Source organism: Anopheles ziemanni, chromosome 2 (assembly GCF_943734765.1).
Source record: "Anopheles ziemanni chromosome 2, idAnoZiCoDA_A2_x.2, whole genome shotgun sequence".
NCBI classification, from domain to species: Eukaryota; Metazoa; Arthropoda; class Insecta; order Diptera; family Culicidae; genus Anopheles; species Anopheles ziemanni.
Window position 1 is genome coordinate 81,157,849 of NC_080705.1, and position 17,727 is coordinate 81,175,575.

The 17,727-nt window shown below is 43.1% G+C and overlaps 1 protein-coding gene across 1 annotated transcript; it reads right to left on the bottom strand.

The window, feature by feature from the left end:
- Positions 1-816: 816 nt before the first annotated feature.
- LOC131281263 (UDP-N-acetylglucosamine--peptide N-acetylglucosaminyltransferase 110 kDa subunit) lies at positions 817-17,465 on the bottom strand. The gene is made up of 8 exons (XM_058310536.1): positions 16,992-17,465; positions 16,096-16,282; positions 15,273-15,483; positions 14,955-15,138; positions 14,801-14,869; positions 9,846-10,042; positions 1,176-3,278; positions 817-1,105 (listed from the first exon to the last, which is right to left on the bottom strand). The coding sequence occupies exons 1-8, from the start codon at positions 17,115-17,117 to the stop codon at positions 841-843; spliced, it is 3,342 nt and encodes a 1,113-aa protein (XP_058166519.1). The 5' UTR covers positions 17,118-17,465; the 3' UTR covers positions 817-840.
- Positions 17,466-17,727: the final 262 nt, after the last annotated feature.

Here is a 17,727-nt window from a genome sequence, read left to right on the forward strand (position 1 = left end):
ATCTATTTACAAACGAAAATAACTAAGAAAGTGAAATGAAATTGATTGTAGTCCTCAATCAAACTTTATCGGATGGAAATTCAAACCCCAACCCCGAATCTATCGAATCTTCCAAGCGTGGTGGTGGCATGTGCTGGGCTTGATTTCTGCTCTTTTGATGCCAGGTTTGATTTTTCATTAGAATACATTAGCACTGTTTCTTTAGGGGAACTCTAATTTTGATAGCAAGACCGCGTGGTCCAAAACGTTACTCTATCTTCGGATCATCGCCATTCGTTTGCCTATGTACAATGATTTCGTATGAACAAAATTTTAGAATCGGAGAAACTGAACCTTTTGTATAACGGGGAAAAATAGTATACATCTTCCCATGCATGTAAAAAAAAACTTGAGCCTAATTAGGCGGCGACTTTCCGAGTGCTTTCGACTACATACAACAAAGGTTAACCTTCATGTTAAATCGATAAACGCACAACGGGTGCATTTGGCTGTGTGTCGTTTATGACACCCGCCTAATCAAACTACTTGCGTATATTTAAATATAACAGTAAGCTTGCCTCTATACCTTTTCAACTAACCGTTCTTTTCTAATAAATCCTAACATAGGAAAAAAGTCCTTAAATAAATAACAACAAAAAACCCTTCCTAACACACCACACACACTCTCACATGTACACCCAGATATGACGCGTACGCTAAGCTTCCGCTCGCTGACGCCGCCGGATGTGGGTGAAATGCATTATAAGACAAGTTAAATGAAAAATGGAAAATCAATCAGGAAATTTAAACAATATTGTCGGGCCTAGCTTTCCTCCCACGTAAAGCGTCGTGAAGAACTCTCTACTTTTCCTTGGCGGAAATGTGATCGGGTCGTTCACCGCGTGCGAACCGCTCCCACATCTTGTAGAACAGCGTCTCTAGACCCTGCGCGTACTGTTTGCAGTCGAAGAGGGGGCTCTCGCACCGGGCGACCCAAACCTTGGCACGCATCGCCTTTAAGTACTCCCGATCAGTGCCGAGCTTGACGGCGATATCCTGGTACTCTTGGCGCGATTTTGCTATCAGTTCCGGGCATCCAAGCGTTGCCAGTTGTGACGCTGCAACTCTAAATAAATAAAAAAAAAAAAAAACATTAAAATCGGACTTACAACATTTGCAATTGTTTCTGGATTTACCTCGATGCAAGGGTCTCCGCTGGGAGCGTCACGACCGGCGTTCCAGTCCACAGTACATCCATCGATGTCGTATGGCCGTTGCACAGGGGCGTATCGAGGCATACGTCGGCCAGCTGCCCACGGCGCACGTGTTCCTCCTTGGCGGCGACGTTTGAGAAGATGATTCTGCCCGCAGAAATGCCCAGCTGTTGTGCAGTGGCCTGAATATTCGCTTCACCGACGGCCGGGAAGCGAAGCAACCACAGCACCGAGTTCGGTACGTGCTTTAGAATGTACACCCACGAGTGCAATGTTAGGGGGTCGATTTTGTAGAGCTGGTTAAAGTTGCAGTACACGATCGCGTCATCTGGCAAACCGTACTGCTGCCGCGTTGTGACGACAATGTTCTGCGGTACCTCCTCTCCTGTGGCCGCCTTGTTGTTAGTTTGCGTCGTTGCCAGCCCGTTCTGCACAACCACTCCGTTGAGGGACGTCTGCACCTGGCCGGAAGCGATCATCGTTTCGATCGGGGTCGTAGTCGGGAGTTCCGCCACTTTGTGCTGAATTTCGACCGGCTTGTTAGCCAGGACCACCTCGCGGACGGTCTTGACGTCGGTACTTTCGACGAGCGGCGACAGGTCGGTTGCGTTGATCACGGCCACGTTGTCCGCCAGCCCATTGTTCTGCGTTCGGTTACTCACGATCACGCGCTCCTTCAGGTGAGGGAACATCTGCCGATGGTCACCGATAAAGTACGTGTGTGGCATGTAGGCCAGTTTTTCACTGTACTGTGATTCCAGCGAGAGCGGCGATGTGACAGCGTCCGTCACGATGTAGTCCATGAACGAGGCACCGCTTGTACCCGGGTAACCCAACCACATCACCTGCACCGGAGCCGGCCGTAGCGCAAATATTTCATTCCGTGCTCCCTTCGTGTAGCCATTCATGTTCACCAGAATGTGTATACCGTCGGCGTGGATCCGGTCGGCCGCCTTCCCGTTACACGGGATCTGCGAGAGATCGATGAAGTGCTCCGCCTCGCGACTAATCTTTCCACGGAACGTTGTCCCATCGTCCGGGCTAAGGGCATAGCAGAAAATCTCGACCCGAGAGCGATCGTGCAGCCCCGGTACCGACTGCATCAGGTGTGACGTCGGGTGATTGCCGAAATCGCTGCTCACGTACCCGATGCGTAGCCGACCGACGAACTCGCGCGTGAACTTGTACGGTGGTTTGTGCAGGACGTTGATTTTCTCCAGGCACAGGTTCGCGTGCCGCGCTGCGATCGTTTTGCGGAACTCGTGCGACAGTGGGTAAAGCATCGAATGGTGCGGGTGCACCGACGGGAGCCGGTTTTTGTCCAGCTGATCCGCAACGATCGCTACCAGCTTCTTCATACGTGCTTCGTAGTCCGTCCAGTCGCACACGATCTGCAGACAGTGGGCCAGGTTGCAGTATGCATCCGGGAAGTCCGGCTTTAGCTTCAGCGCCGTCCGGTAGGACTGAATCGCCTCGGGGATGTTGCCCGAGTCCTTATGAATGCTGGCCAGATTGCTGTGAGCATCGGCGAACGCCGGGTTGATCTGGATGGCACGCGTGTAGCACTGCAGTGCGCCGGCCACATCCTGCATTTCCTTCAGCGTGTTGCCCATATTCGAGTACGCATCAGCGAACGTCGGCTGGATGCGGATCGCTTCCTTGTAATGCAGCAGCGCCTCGTTCAGCTTACCTTGCTGCTGCAGAACCGAGGCCAGATTCGAGTGGGCCGCCGCAAACTCGGGAAACACTTCCAGCGCTTTAAGATACAGCCTGGTGGCCTCCTCGATGTACCCCTGCTCACGCTTGATATTCGCCAGGTTGTTGAGCGAATCGGCATGGTTCGGGCAGAGGCGTAGCGCGATATTATAGCACTCTTCGGCCTCCTTTACCTGACCCTTCTCTTTCAGCGCATTGGCCAGATTGCAATAGGCGTCTGGGAAGTTGGGCTGCAAATCGATCGCCCGCCGGTACGTGTCGATAGCCAGATCGATCAGCCCTTGCTCGTAGTACACACAGGCCAGATTACCGTGCACCACCGCATTGTTCGGCGATAGATTGAGCGCTCTCAGATATGCTGCAACAGCTCTGAAAAACACAACAAGACAGAGAAAAGAATTTTTAATTAAAATTGAATTTGATGAAAAATTTACTGGAACCGGACTGGAAAATAGTGTTTGTTGAAACAAGAATCATCGGTAAAATAAAGTAATAAGTTGATTTAAAAAAAATGTTGAGATTGTTAAACCCTGAAATCAATTTTTAACCGAGCGCAATTGTCCCTCATGCGTGTAAGCTCTAGTTTGGTCAATTCTATTCGTTTCGAGAAAAATAATTCTCTAAGGTTTTCAAATAATGATGCAAAATAATAATTAATTTTTAATTAAGCATTTTATCTGTTCTCAAACCAAATCAAATATGCGTTTGTCGCAACATCAAATGTATTTGCAAAATTGGCTATGTATCATTAAAAAAGAACCAAAAATGATTCACTTAGTGCCTTCGGTGGTACCACGATGGAAATTAATTTAACATTTAACCCGTTCGTCGTTCGGAAACGGAACACAACTCTCTAAATCAAATTTGTTCTCGACCGTCACTTTCAAGCGTTTCCGAAACATAGGTAAAGGTGAAATAAATTGGAAACGACTTGTGCAAACTCTTTCGGTTTTAAAGGGATTAGGAGGGCTAAATGCCAACCGCCACTCGTTTCACGGAGGGCGGCGGTTCATACGACGGGGGACAAGGCACGGAACGCAGGTCGCATTTGCAAACGCTAAGAATCAGTGTTCATATCTGCCCCCATCGCTCTAACGGAAGCCGCCTCCAGTGTAAGATATGGAAACTGATGACGACGATGAGCGAGTGGAGATTTATCCGTTCATCCATTCGTTCGTTGTCTTCGTCCGTTTGCTTTCCTCGACCTGGTTGACACGGTCAGGGAGCTTTTCGAGAGGAATCAACTGTCGGTCGGGCTTGGTCGGGGTGGCGCTGCTACAGGAAGTTTAATAAATTCCATTACATCAATAAGATTATTTTTAGAAAGCGCGATTCCACTTCTACATGGGTGAAGCACCTTCTACATCGAAACCGGGTCGAGAGCCTTTACTATGGCAACGACATATACTTTTTTTTTACCTTGGGTTATCAAAACCCGATTAGCACTGTAAAATATCGTACATAAGGACGCCATTTGGGATTGAACAACTTTTTCAACAGATTTATGAAGGTTCACTTGGAGAAAAGGAGACTTAAAAAAACTCGTTACCAACGAACGTTATTGAATAAACATAAATTAGGAAAAAAAAAGTATACGAAAAATATCATTTTGCATGCGTTGTTTTTTCCCTCTATATTTCCTAATTGACTGTCGGGTGGGTGTTCAGAATTGCGTATAGAAAGGTACTACTTCAGACTCGTATTGTGCGTGCCTATCGCGAACCATGGGACGTTTCAACACCAGCCGGCATCATGCCTCTTCAGCCGTGGGAGGCAATTGAAAAGCTTGTTCAAACTCTTCCTTTTAAAACGCATCCTTGCGTCCACAAGAACGTGCCACAAACAAACCCAGGCGGGTTGATTTTGATGGAAAGGGAAGAAAAGAAAAAGGACCCCAGACACTACCCATTCCTACAAAAATGAACATAATTGGAGATTTCAAAGCACTTCTCTACGCGATATGATCTACGAAGTAGCGAACAAAAAAAAGAGACAGCCAAATAATGTTTAAGAATGCCGCCCCCGTTTACTTCCATCGTGTGGTGGAAAACTTTTCCTGGCAAAATGTTCCGAAAGCATGCTTTACACAAAGTGGATTTTAGTCTCAATTTTAGACCAAACAATGATAAAAGTGAAAATGACGCGTACAAAAGTATGCCCAAGTGAGATAGCGCTCGTAGCTGCTCAATCAACCTCAATCAATCCCCCGGCGATTGGCAAGAAGATACCCAACCCGTTTGTTGGTGGAACCATAACACCATGCCTGTAATTTAATTTCATCCCATTTGCTCTGCAATACCGGTTCGTGCGCTAACCTTTTAATGTAAAACTTAATCCAATCCAAACAGCCCTCCTGGCTTGCCTTCAGCTCCGAGAGCGAGTTGTACGGATGGTACGGCGTGATGCGCACGATCGTATAAATCACAATACACTGATAGTCCATCTCCGTGGCGCATTGCCTATTTCACACCACAGAGCACGGAAGAAGGTTCGATTCTGGTGACGGCAGGCAAGAACAATAACGGTGGTGTGCCACCGGACGGCTCGGTGTTTGGGAGAAGTACTTCTCTGCGACACGGTAGGGGGTAACACTTGTCGAAAGTTGGCAACACTTGTAACTATGTTGTTATTCTTGTACGGTATCGTTGGTGACAAATGCAATTTGGCAGCTGTGTCCTCTCCGCTAAACTACCCGAATAGGATGTACACCATGATTTTTACACTTTATGAGCCAAATGGTTATTTTCATCTTATTATTTGCACGCACTACTCGAGCATGGCAGGGATTCGCTGTTAATTAGAACAATTTGGCAGGTCACTTGGAATGCGACGTTATAGTTGGCAAACTGATTCCAGTCGAATCCACCTTGCGGTAGGGGGTCTTGAAACACCCAACTAAAACTTTGCCACGTCCGAGTTCAATCCAAACACATTGCAAATCCTCTTGTGTTGTCGTCTAGCACACACATCGTTGGCAATACAGGACAAACCCTCTCCGCAGTTCAAATAACACGCAAAATGTCAAGGCGGACCACAAACTAATTTCCCGGAGGACCAAACCTCCGGCGAACTAACTACACGACCGAGTTTTGCCAGCCACTACTACCACTACCAGCTTTCCCTTGTGTCCTTACAACAAATATAAGTTAAATATACATTCGTTGTCCTAAGAGGTTCACTTTACATTCCTTTTTTCTTCCCTTAACTACGTGTACCTATGCTTAGTTTGGGTCGGAGTTACCGTCGAAACCAAGATCCGATTTATTTCCTTTTATTAAAAACGGTCAAAATTGGGTTCCGTCTAAAATAAAAAAAACAACGAATTCCACTGAAATTGAAATACTTCTGACTAAAACATATTTTTGAAAGTATTTCTTAAATCAGAACATAGCAATGTTGATGGAGTAATACTTCTCCCGTGTCTTGCGCTTTCTCGATCCCCGAACGGCAAGTACCAAACGGATGAGCTTTAGCAGGGAATGCAATTAAATTAGCCGACGGAACACCTGCTCTCTCCATGATGATCTAATAAGGAAAGGGAATGTGCTATTATGCGACCCTACCTCAAAAAACCGTGTCCTTTCATTGCTTATACCATTGATACACAAATACCATTAGTATAGGCTGTAATATCTAATGTAAAACACGTAAAAATCAACTTGCTCTAGTGAATTCTTTTCATTGCCAAATACTCTGTTTGTAGAAGGGCCGAGTGTTGTCACTGAAGGCATTAACGGATACTTAGTGGTATGATCACACGCTTGGAGCAATCTGTTTGCTTAACAGCCGCAAACACTGATCACCTTGCGACAACGCTCACCTTGCCACGTGCAATGGGACGTACTCTCGGGTTCGGGTTTGATCGGAGACGTTCGACTGAAAACCTGGCCCTATCTTTTACGTCAGCCCCTTGCTGCTTCCGTTAGGTTTGGTAGATGCGTGAGTGTCTGTTTGTCAAGAAAAGTTAAAATTAGGAGGTAATACCATGAGACCTTACTTGTTCTCATATATGTATTTGCACATATGTTTGTTTCGGTTAAGGAGAGCAGACCGGTAGACGGGCGTGACACGTCTCAACCACAGGGGGTGGTGTCTGTGTCGCACGCAAGAGGAAATGCATCTGAAGTATAATTAGAACGCGAAAAGACCAGCCTACGATGCATGCGATTTCAAAATTATGTCAAAACGGTAATTAATTAACCGACTACCATTTGGCAGCGAACGGCCCCCCATAATAAAAAGGAGAGAATATTGTTGCTCAATAGAACCTCAAACGGTGTATCCGCTTTTCTAATAAATCTTTCCAGCCTGGAGCTTCATTTTTTACTATGAACTTTGGAACAGCTTAAAATTACAAAAGTATGAGCGGAGGGTGGAGCTGCGTTGGTGGAATTCAAAGGATCAGATTTGAACCATTTCTGCCACAAGGTTGTGTAATTTTGTCCTCTGTATGTTTTGCACTTGTTCCCACATAAATCTGAAATTGATTTTCCAACTTAGAAGCTATCGTCTCAAGGAGCATGGTAACAAAATACATTGAACATCATGATTCAAAGTAAGACGCCAGTCTTGTATCTATTTCATTTGACCTTATCAAGGATTTCTAGCATTTTCGCCAGAATTAGAATTTTTAGAATTCTTTCTTCAAACTTGGCTAATTTTTTTCAATGGCATAATTTTAAACATGCTCTTATCATGTTTAAACATTATTGATTCTGCGATGAAGTGTCGTTTTTATGCCGTTATCATTTTACTATCACATCACATTATTCACACATTCCAGGTTACATTTTAAAATTTAAAATCAACTAAAAAGAATGGAGTCATTGGCGAGCCATGGATTATTCCATAAAAAAAACTCGTATGCTTTGCAGAATTTAAGACACCATACACAAACGATCTACAAACTATCGCAGCGCACGTGAAATTTTCCGACCCACCGGATTGGGGGGAACCGAATTTAAAAATCAACCGTTTTCTAGGTTGTCTGAACCGATACTGCCACTGGCTGCGTTCTCAGCAGGAATCTTCGCAAGGACATGGTTTTCTCTCGATACCATGGTTCCATGTTGCTTACATATCTCCGCGTTTTCTCCCGCTATCCTTCACAGTTACTCTCATCATTTTACGTGCGTTTACTTTTTCTCTTTTCGCAGCTCTCGTGATTCTACCACTGTACGGTGCAACCTCTTGTGGAATTTGAAATTTGTACCGGTAAAAATGCGTCGGAGTGTACCCGTGTCGAAACGGTGTGTACATGACCAGAAAATTGTAAAAAAAAGGGAAGTTGAGTACCTTTCAAATACACCGCCATTCAAATATCCCACTCCCCGAGACTGTGCTGCGCTGTTGTACCTCTGGCTGCCAATGAGGGAAAATCAGCAGCAGTGGAAATTTATTTGAAGCCAGCCGTACGACTCTTGAAAATCCACAACCAATGTCCTTCGCGCAGAAGAACCGCGGCGTCACCACCATCGGGAACAGAAGTGCTCCAACAACCGTCACAAAAACTCAACTCTTCAGAAACCATTGGGACAAACCATTATAGAGCAGTACGCTGAAGAACCACCCAATCGAATGGATGTAAAGGAAAGAATTTTTGTTACACTGCGTGAGTGGTACTTGAAGTGGATCGACGAAGCGAAATGGATTTACACGGAGTAACAACCTTTTAACAAGTCTACTCCCCTACAAAAATTGCTACACTAACCGTAATTGCCGACATAGAAATTACTACTAAAAGGATTGCCGCGAAATAGGAAGAATTTAGTCGTAACATTTACATAACATTTTGGACAAAAGCTCGACAAATTGAACTTCGTAGAAAGCCGTTTGTTGATCGTATCATTCAACAACCACCGTGTGCCTGAGTTTTATCATCGAACCATGTGGTATGTGCCATACGTTCGTTCATAATTAATTGTTCACAAATGGAGATGGCGAACACTGTCACGCAAGCTTCGACTGTCGGAGCGACGGCAGTCGTTCATATGCTCGATCTATGAGCGATGTAAAAAAAATGTTAAAAGAAAGTAAATATTACATTACCTTCCATAAGCTGACTTAACATGGCTAAATTTAACGCTTAGATTGTTCTAACATATAAATTCATATTTGGTAAGATTATGCCTTTTACACGATAAAACGCAAATAATGTCCGAAAATACATTAGTTAGTCAGTGTTCACGTTATACCTTGTAGAGTTGAAGACGCGTCACAGAGCAAAGACCTGTCTATCATCCCTGAAGCAAAAACACGGCCTCGGAAATGATACGTTCCAAATACTCATTTTCAACCAGGTATTATATCGTACAGAATATCGCGTAACATTGACATTATTGAACCACAGACAGATAACAGATATCTACCCTGTGGAGCAGTATCTTCCATTTATTATCTTTTTTATTTAGGGAGTATTCGACCGAACGTGAAGGGATACTGTCGTGGTTTGACCTAAACTCCATCCACCCAGTACTGACTGATCGTCAGTGTGTCACCACATCAAAGCGAAATGTAACAACCTCTCGCTCGACGGAACGTAACGTCTATAGTACCACGGGTAGGACGATTTTACACGCACGGGAAATGTTTCAGGGCTTTTTATTTTTAAACCTCTTCGTTACCACCCACGCCTGCACCATCATCCTACGCATGGTTACCCTCATTTTACAACATATAACAACTGATATGCTTGGACGCATGTCAAGCCAATTGAAACTCTATCCCATTTATCGGTGAGCGATAGGATAGTGCTGGGGTGGGGAAGGGAGGAGGGGGGTTGGGGGAGTGAGGATTTTCGATAGATACACCTAGACGTCCGTTACTACAGAGACTAACGAGGTTGACATAGTGCACTCCGTGGCTTACGGAAATCCTTACGTTACAGAGAAAAATATATAGTAGTACGCATATAACAAAAAAAACAACTGGACTCACCGGTCAAAGATACGGGCTTCCTTCAGCACGTTGCCCAGGTTGATGTAGGCATCCAGAAAGTTCGGGTCAAGCGCGACCGCCTTCTCGAAATGGTGTATCGCCAGCCATATTTCGCCCTGTGCGTTGAACACGCACCCCAGGTTGCTCCAAGCGACCGCAAAGTCGGGTCTCGTTTCGATGGCCTTCAGGTAGCATGCCTATATGAATCCCAACACGGTAGAGGTTTCGATAGAAGCAAGTTTTCGCAACAGCATGCAGAACGCGATGCGTTGTTCGGTTTCGATTGGTTGTGGTGGTTAAGAAAGGGGGAAAAAAATTTAATTTTTCGATAGGAACCAGAAGGAACGAGGAAGGGAATGAGAGGTTCGAACATATGCATTTGAACATAATTTGTTTTCAATTATTTTAGTAAAAAAGGAACACCGGGAAAAGAGAAGAGATAAGAAAATGAATTAGTATTGCACACACGGCTCCGAACTGCATCATTTAGGGATTGTGTATTGAATTGAATTTATGCATGGACTGCAATATCCACCGTAGGCCTCGTGTACATATGAAAATGAATTATAACTGTGTGTTCGATTGCACTTCTTTTTTTTTGGCTATGAACTAGTTCAAATGATGGACTGAAAACAATGACAAATATGTATGTTTTTTGGTAAAGAACAAAAAAAAAAAGAAAACCTAAAAAATCTATTCGATAACTAACACACTTCTTTTAACGCAGTTTGTGGGAAATGTGTGGAATGAGAGAATCAAATGATTGCAACCGCACTTTCCACCGACGATGCCAGAGAATGAACTATGTACTAGCTTTTGCTGTTTTGAAATATTGTCAATTATGCAAAATTCGTTATGATATGGAGGAGAAACATCCTATAGTAATTTAAATCTAAAGTTTAAACCAACATAAACCAGGAACAAAAACAGATATTTTTTTAAATATGAAAGGAAGGCGATAGGACATAAACATGGTACATATCATGCTGAAAGCAGTAGATTGGGCTCGCTAAAAATTACTAGCGTCGCATTTCGCGATCCTCCTCCTTAGCGGTAAAACAAAACAGAGCTAATCTAGCATCGTGATGGCGTCGATTGCAGCCACTTTCAGACTCTCATTCCGTCAGTCACGTTTCCCAAGTGCAATAACGTGCGCTCCAGAGTGTATGCGACCTCCGCGCCGTTACGGAAGTTGGGGCGGCAGGAGAGACCGGTATAGCACTGAATTAGTTCCTTTTTATCCTTCTTTTTTTTTGTCGAGTGTTTATGTGCAAATCCACACGCACGCACAGAGAAATGCCAGTGTGACGCGCAAAGTCACTCGAGAGGAAACAGCATCATCCACCTGGATCGAGAGGGAGGGTTGGGCTGTTGGTTGGTTTTCGGTTGTGGTGTGGTGTACGAATACGGTATTATGCGCCAGGTCGCCAATGCTTTGCTTATCCGCGAGAAGCAACCCTTTTCAGCGAATGAAGTGGTCCGCTCGCTCGCTAACCTTTTCTCTACACTCGTTCCCTGTGAAATTGCGCACACAACCGGGAATAGTGAGGCGTTGGGAGGGGTGGAAAGAAAAAACACATGCTATACAATGCCGGCGACCCATCAGATGGGAAGCGTACGGCATGGGGGGGCCAGTGCATAGATGAAGGATTCGCTGCAAATATCTATCTTTCGTGCTGATGACAGAACGGGTGGAAGAGGAAAGAAGTTGTAGAAAAAACCTTTAAACAGCTATACACAGCAAGCCTAAGAAAATATTGCGTTTGTTTTCTTTTTCTCTTCTCGCTATTCATTCATTTCGTTATTTTGTTTGGCTCTGGAAATTACGCTGATATGGCCGTGTGGTTCCATCGTTCTCGTTTGCAGCCGCAAGGATGGAATGCAGAGATGGTTTTCAAAGGTGAAAATGTCTAGGTATGAATAGATATTAGTTAACTGGCTAGACGAGATCGAGCCAAAGAATATCATCAAGTGTACAGCTGCGCGTGGAAAACGAATGTGTAAACGCTAATGGGGAAGCAGAAATGGTGAAACTGGGTTGCAGTTGATATGTTTGACAGATTTTCTCTGAAAATTGAAGAGCGACGGAAAAACAAAATCATTCCCGCCGCACACATCAAGGAGCATTTAAATGACACTATTTTTAAGAACCTTTACGGATGATACGTAATCATATCGAAGAAAAAGTAGCAAGAGATAGAGAAATCAATCTAGCATAAAGTTCACAGCATACGCAGTGTTCAAATGAAGCCTTCATTTAGACCTGATGCTAAGTATATTAACAAAAATCAGAGATCAGTACTTGAAAGGCCATGTGTGTGAATCAGAAAATGAAAACGATTCAAAATTAACCATCCACTTTGAACAACAAACCGCTATTTAAAAGAACATTTTTCTCTAGTCTTTCGACCTCCCACTAGTTTTGCAAACAAAATATGTGGAAACTATACATTAGAAAGAGTTACGACAAGTACATTTTCGCCGCGTTAACCAGAAATCTCTTTACGCACTGAACATCCGACATCTGGGCATACAATATAGAATATGAATTGTAGTCACTGATATGATCTTGTCGAACAAAGGTTGGATGAACTATGATTGATGAATAAATTCATACATTTAAACATGTGCTGCAAAAATAAATTGTCATGAACGGATTACATAAGAATTATATTCGTCGTATACGATGTATGTGTAGAATCTGCTCATTTATAAACAATTATTTGGTTAGTATAGAAATCTGAAACATGTTTACTCATGGTTGGAAAATTAATCAATTTTGATTCTATTTATCTTATCCATCAAATGAGCAATAAGCAATGTTTCAGCTTCCTGTGTAATACACTTAGCATAAATAGCTGAAAAATTGTATAAAATATGCATTAATATTTATTTACATACAAAGATCAGAGAAAATCTGTCAAACAAAACTCTGTCTCGGCCGGTGTATCCTCGTTTCTGCTATATCATTCGTTGTTGCCACGTTGATTTTGAAGAGTTACTCCAATGTGCTGTATATAACAGTTATAGGAAAGTATGCGATACCTAAAACTAATATTATAGTTGTGTAAAGGTTTTTTCTAGCGACTTCCGTTGAATATTCGTCCATATCAATCACACACAACCTCTGTTTACCTCGAAAGTAGGTTCTATGATGGATTACATTTGTCTAACATTGATGATGACTGAAAATTTTCTATATCAAAATTATTTTAAGGTTATCGTTATAATTGAACAGAGGTGTGACAACTGATACAGTCCGAATAAAAAGTATTAATATAGAAATAAACATATTAAAAGAAATAAAAGAAAGGGATGTTGATGATCGATACTGCAGAAGGTAGATAATAGAGCTGACGCAGAAACCCGCATTCGTAGACCGCACCATACACGGAAAAATGAGCTGCTTTGCGGCGTGTGGATTAACATGTACTGAATGAAAATGTTGCTCAAGCTATTTAGTTCGGTGAAAGTTAGTTCCATTTTTTATGAATAGCTTTTCGTAACATTTTCCTTCAATTCAAACGTAACAACGTGTCATGGAATTGCTCTTGATAAGAATGCTATTTTTTGTTTGCATCTTCAGAAATGCCATGAAACTCGTTACGATCTGATTATTTCTAAATCAAATAAATTAAACCAAACAGTATGGATTCGGTGTATTTTAAACACCGATCAGGCAAGAACCAGGCTTTACGATACTTTCTTCCATTTGACTATTCCTAAGTGGATAGTAAAATGGAACATCTTTCTAGCGACAACCGTTCTACCAGATAGAACCAGGTTGTTGCATGATCGAAAGTCCTAAAGCAGTTCGTGCCCTTTGAAAATCCAACAAATTACGTTACCTGTCGCTATTTGTTTGATCCGGAAAGACACTTAAAAATTATCATATTGAATTGCTTCCAACGCGAACGCGACGCTAGCTCTCCATGCAGACGGCACCACAAACCAACCAACTCGTCATTCTTGGCTCGGCTGTTCCGCCACCTCAGATAATGGAAGTGACCACCGTACACTGGCAGTCGCGGGATGCTGCTCCTATGAACCGTTGCTGACGACTATCATCACCAACCTCGAACCGCACATGGCGCCCAATCATCAATTCGTTCAATTGACACAAACAAAAAATACCGTGCAACGTTTCAATCGAACGTGAGCAACGATGATATTTGCGCGTCTGACACTTTCAACATTCGAGTTTCGATCGATTGAAACGTTCACGTCATGCAATAAAACAAACAGAAGACATTCTTTTGCGGCAGCCGAATGTGCTGAAATGGTTTGGGGCAAGAATCGCATATGATCAATCAGGTTGGGTTTAACAATAGTGGCTTTCTTTTCCTCCGCCATGAAGAAACATCGATTGTTTTTCGTACTTGCTCCAATACCGATATCTTATCATTGGACTGCAGTAAGCTAATGTGGCTTAAATGAAGAAATTTGCGAATTTATGACGGTGGCTCAAACGATAAATGATGAATGCGAATACTGTGCGTACGATGACTGGCTTTTTGTCTTACTTTGCTGAAAGACTTTCAAAATATGCAATTGTCTTTTAAAATGCTTTGCAAACACGTGATTAAGCATCAACCGAACAGACTCAATTAACTAGTTCACGTTGACAAAAGTAATATTTACATTTCACAACATAAAGCTCGACTCACCGCATCTCATAGTAAGCGATTCAACGATTAATATTACGTTAACTTCCTGGCACTACTTTGTCGATTTTTGATTTTTGAAAACAAAAACCATCAATTCACTAACACACTTCATTGAAGGCAATTGCATATAATGATTATACAGGCTTAATTTTTTATTTGCATATGGATCCTGTATCCTATTGCTTTCAACTGGACTCTCATAATCAAAGCCACACCATACGAACTTAATGATACGAGTAATGATCTGTGAACGGACTACAGCCACCTTGTTTGTATTAAATCACTTACCTTGGCCTCGTCAAGCCGTCCCAGGGCTTTTAAAAGATTTCCCAAATCGCTTCTCACGCAGTACAGATCCTGGATGCGTAACAGACAATAAAGAAGAACATTAATCTTTTGTAATTTTGTGCGCTCAACGTAACTATTTGGCAGATCAATTTACCGGGTTATACTGGAGAGCGGTGACATATGCTTGCACCGCCTGTTCCATGTCACGAGCTGCAACTAAAGCAGCAGCCAAGTTGATGTATCCGTCAATAAAATCGGGCTTCAGTCGCACGGCATGTCGGTAGTTTTCTAGGGCTTCCTGGAGTTGCCCACGTTCCTTGTACACATTACCGAGATTGCTACGACCAAGCACGAAGAACGAGGAAAAAGGTATAATTAGTCTTGGAACAGGTATACCATGCGTACCCAGGACATGGTGAAGTAATGGGCAACAATGTTGGGTCTGACTGCTTGACAGGCCACATTCTCTTACCTGTACGCTTCGGCAAGCAGAGGATTCTGCTTAATAGCCAGCGTGGAAAACTGTGCCGATTTATCCAAACGCCGGCATTGGAAGTGAATCGAAGACAGCAGTAAAAGTACCCCCGTGTTGTTATTCTCCTGTCGCCAGAGCTGCATGCAGTGACGTTCAGCGTTTTCATAGTCGACGGCCTGATATTCGCGATGAGCAAGTTCCAGCAGACCTAAAAAAGGAATGACAAATTTTTGATCATCCTGCATGAAAAAGGGTAGCCACTGTTTCGCGTATTAGTATGCTGTGAGACTTGTTACAATGAATACATTGTAAAAAAAATTAGTGTTATGAAATGAAGCAGTGGCTGTTGAAACTGCAACGGCGTGGTTGCAGCTATCGCTGAGCGGCAGTCACGTTGCAGCGAGAAAACTGCAGTAGTCAAGAATGAGTACGCTAGCGTGAAAGAGAGCGTCTCGAAAGCGCGTGACCGCGGTCAATGGAGGAAGAAAATCAATATGCGCGTCGTCGTAAGACGTGCTGCCCTTGGAGAGGAATGGCAAAGTGCATTTTTATAAATTTTCAATCTTTAAAAGACGACAATTCAAAGCAACCATACGCCAATCGCCTAAATTGTCTTATGCTAGAGCAAAGGCGTAAGGAAGTACCGTTGTCCAGGAAATAAATGCGAATTAATCATGGGTCTGTAAAATAAAACTATTTCCATGACGACATAGCACGAAAGATCAATTATCTCGTCATCTGATTGGCCCGATAGGCTGAATATTTTTTCTCGTACAGTTTCTAGAACGTTAGAATAAAGAATCCAGTATTTTTTGCTCACCTGCGGAAGACAGCTGACTCGCGGGGTCCATTTTAACCGAGATGTTCTGTTGTTGCTGCTGTGCCGCGGCGGCAGCTTGTGGAGAGCCGCCTTGAGCCTGTACCGCGCCCGCCACTTGACCCTGCATTTTGATAGCTTCTATTTTCCGACGCTTCCGCGTGAGGTCAGTGTCCACTGTTGTAGTAATCTATTGGTTTCAATTGCGGTACGCCGAGCACATTCCAATCCAGCGATGACCACAATGCAAGAGAATGTAATTTTTGTCGTTTAAACTGCTGTTATGTAAAGTGTCACTCGGGAGTCACAGTTTCTGCACTGATTATCGGATAGTACTGTGCTGGATTAGCCCCAAGAAAACACCCTTTAACCTTCACACGCTGCAATCTTTTCCTATTATCGCGGAGCGCGTTCGATCAGCACCTAATCGCCATCTTTTTCCAAGCCATTGTCATACGACTTTCAGCTGGCGCTTGTGATAGCTATCCTTTCTTCGCTTTATTCTGTCTCGCTCTTGCCCACATTTTCAGATACGGCGTAGATGACAGAAACCTCTCAATGAGTGGTTGGTACGTTTTTTTGTGTACAAAAAAAAAAGATGTGTTTATAACCAAGACTTCAAGTGGGTAGAGCGAGAAAAAAATTAATTGTCGCTTCCCTTCAAAAATTGTTCTAGAATGTTTTATAAAACCAGGAGGTTCATCCTTTCGCTATCTTTGCCTATATTTTGATTTGAAATTATCCCGTTGTATCCTCTACAATATGGAAATTATACTCGCTGTGAAGGTTTAACCCCCTCCACCAAAGCAGTGTAGGGTATTGCGTGTCGTTGGCCCCCAATTAGGATTGGTCAATTGATCGATCCACCATCTTGCCACCGATGTTAATTAAACACTTACCGTCTGCAAATTTTCCACGGGTTCCGCTTCAATTTCTGCGCTGGTGTTGTTGGTGATGATATAGTACACCGTCTGATAAGAATGGTATTTTCCTACACCGTTTTCGGCATTTTCAATTGAGGACATTGTTCCCCACCAGAGAGAACTTGGATGTGTCGAAGGACAGACACTTGGCTTTTCACCATCAACCAACACCTAAATTCCACTTGATTTGATGCAATTGGTCGTATTTCAGACAATGAGTTTGTTGGAAACTAAAAAATCACCTTATGGTTGGTTCGGATGTTAATAGGGTCACTAGAAAACCTGCCTTTTTACCACTGTTGCAGTTCAAAGCTTTTTTTAATTCGCTTTCCAAATCTTTGTTTCAATCTTGAATAAACTAAAATCGTCTGCAAGCGCTGATGAATTGTTAGCGCAGACTTCGACGATACAGCACCAAAGTTACGTAGCAACTGAATTACATTCGCTTATCGATGGTGCACTTCTAAAAACACTTGAGCATCAATTCGAGGTATCGCAGCGGCAGCTGATTTTATTCGTGGCCGACACCGATTTGACAGGATGTAGTATCGCTTCTGACGAATAGATGGCGCAAAAGACAAAGTTTATCGAAAATGTTTAAATAGTTTTATAAAACCATTGATTTTAGGGATGTTTAGTGTGCCAAACTATTAGTTCGATTTTTAAAGATTTTTTGACACCACTCGAAAGGATTTCAAGCTTAGTTGACATT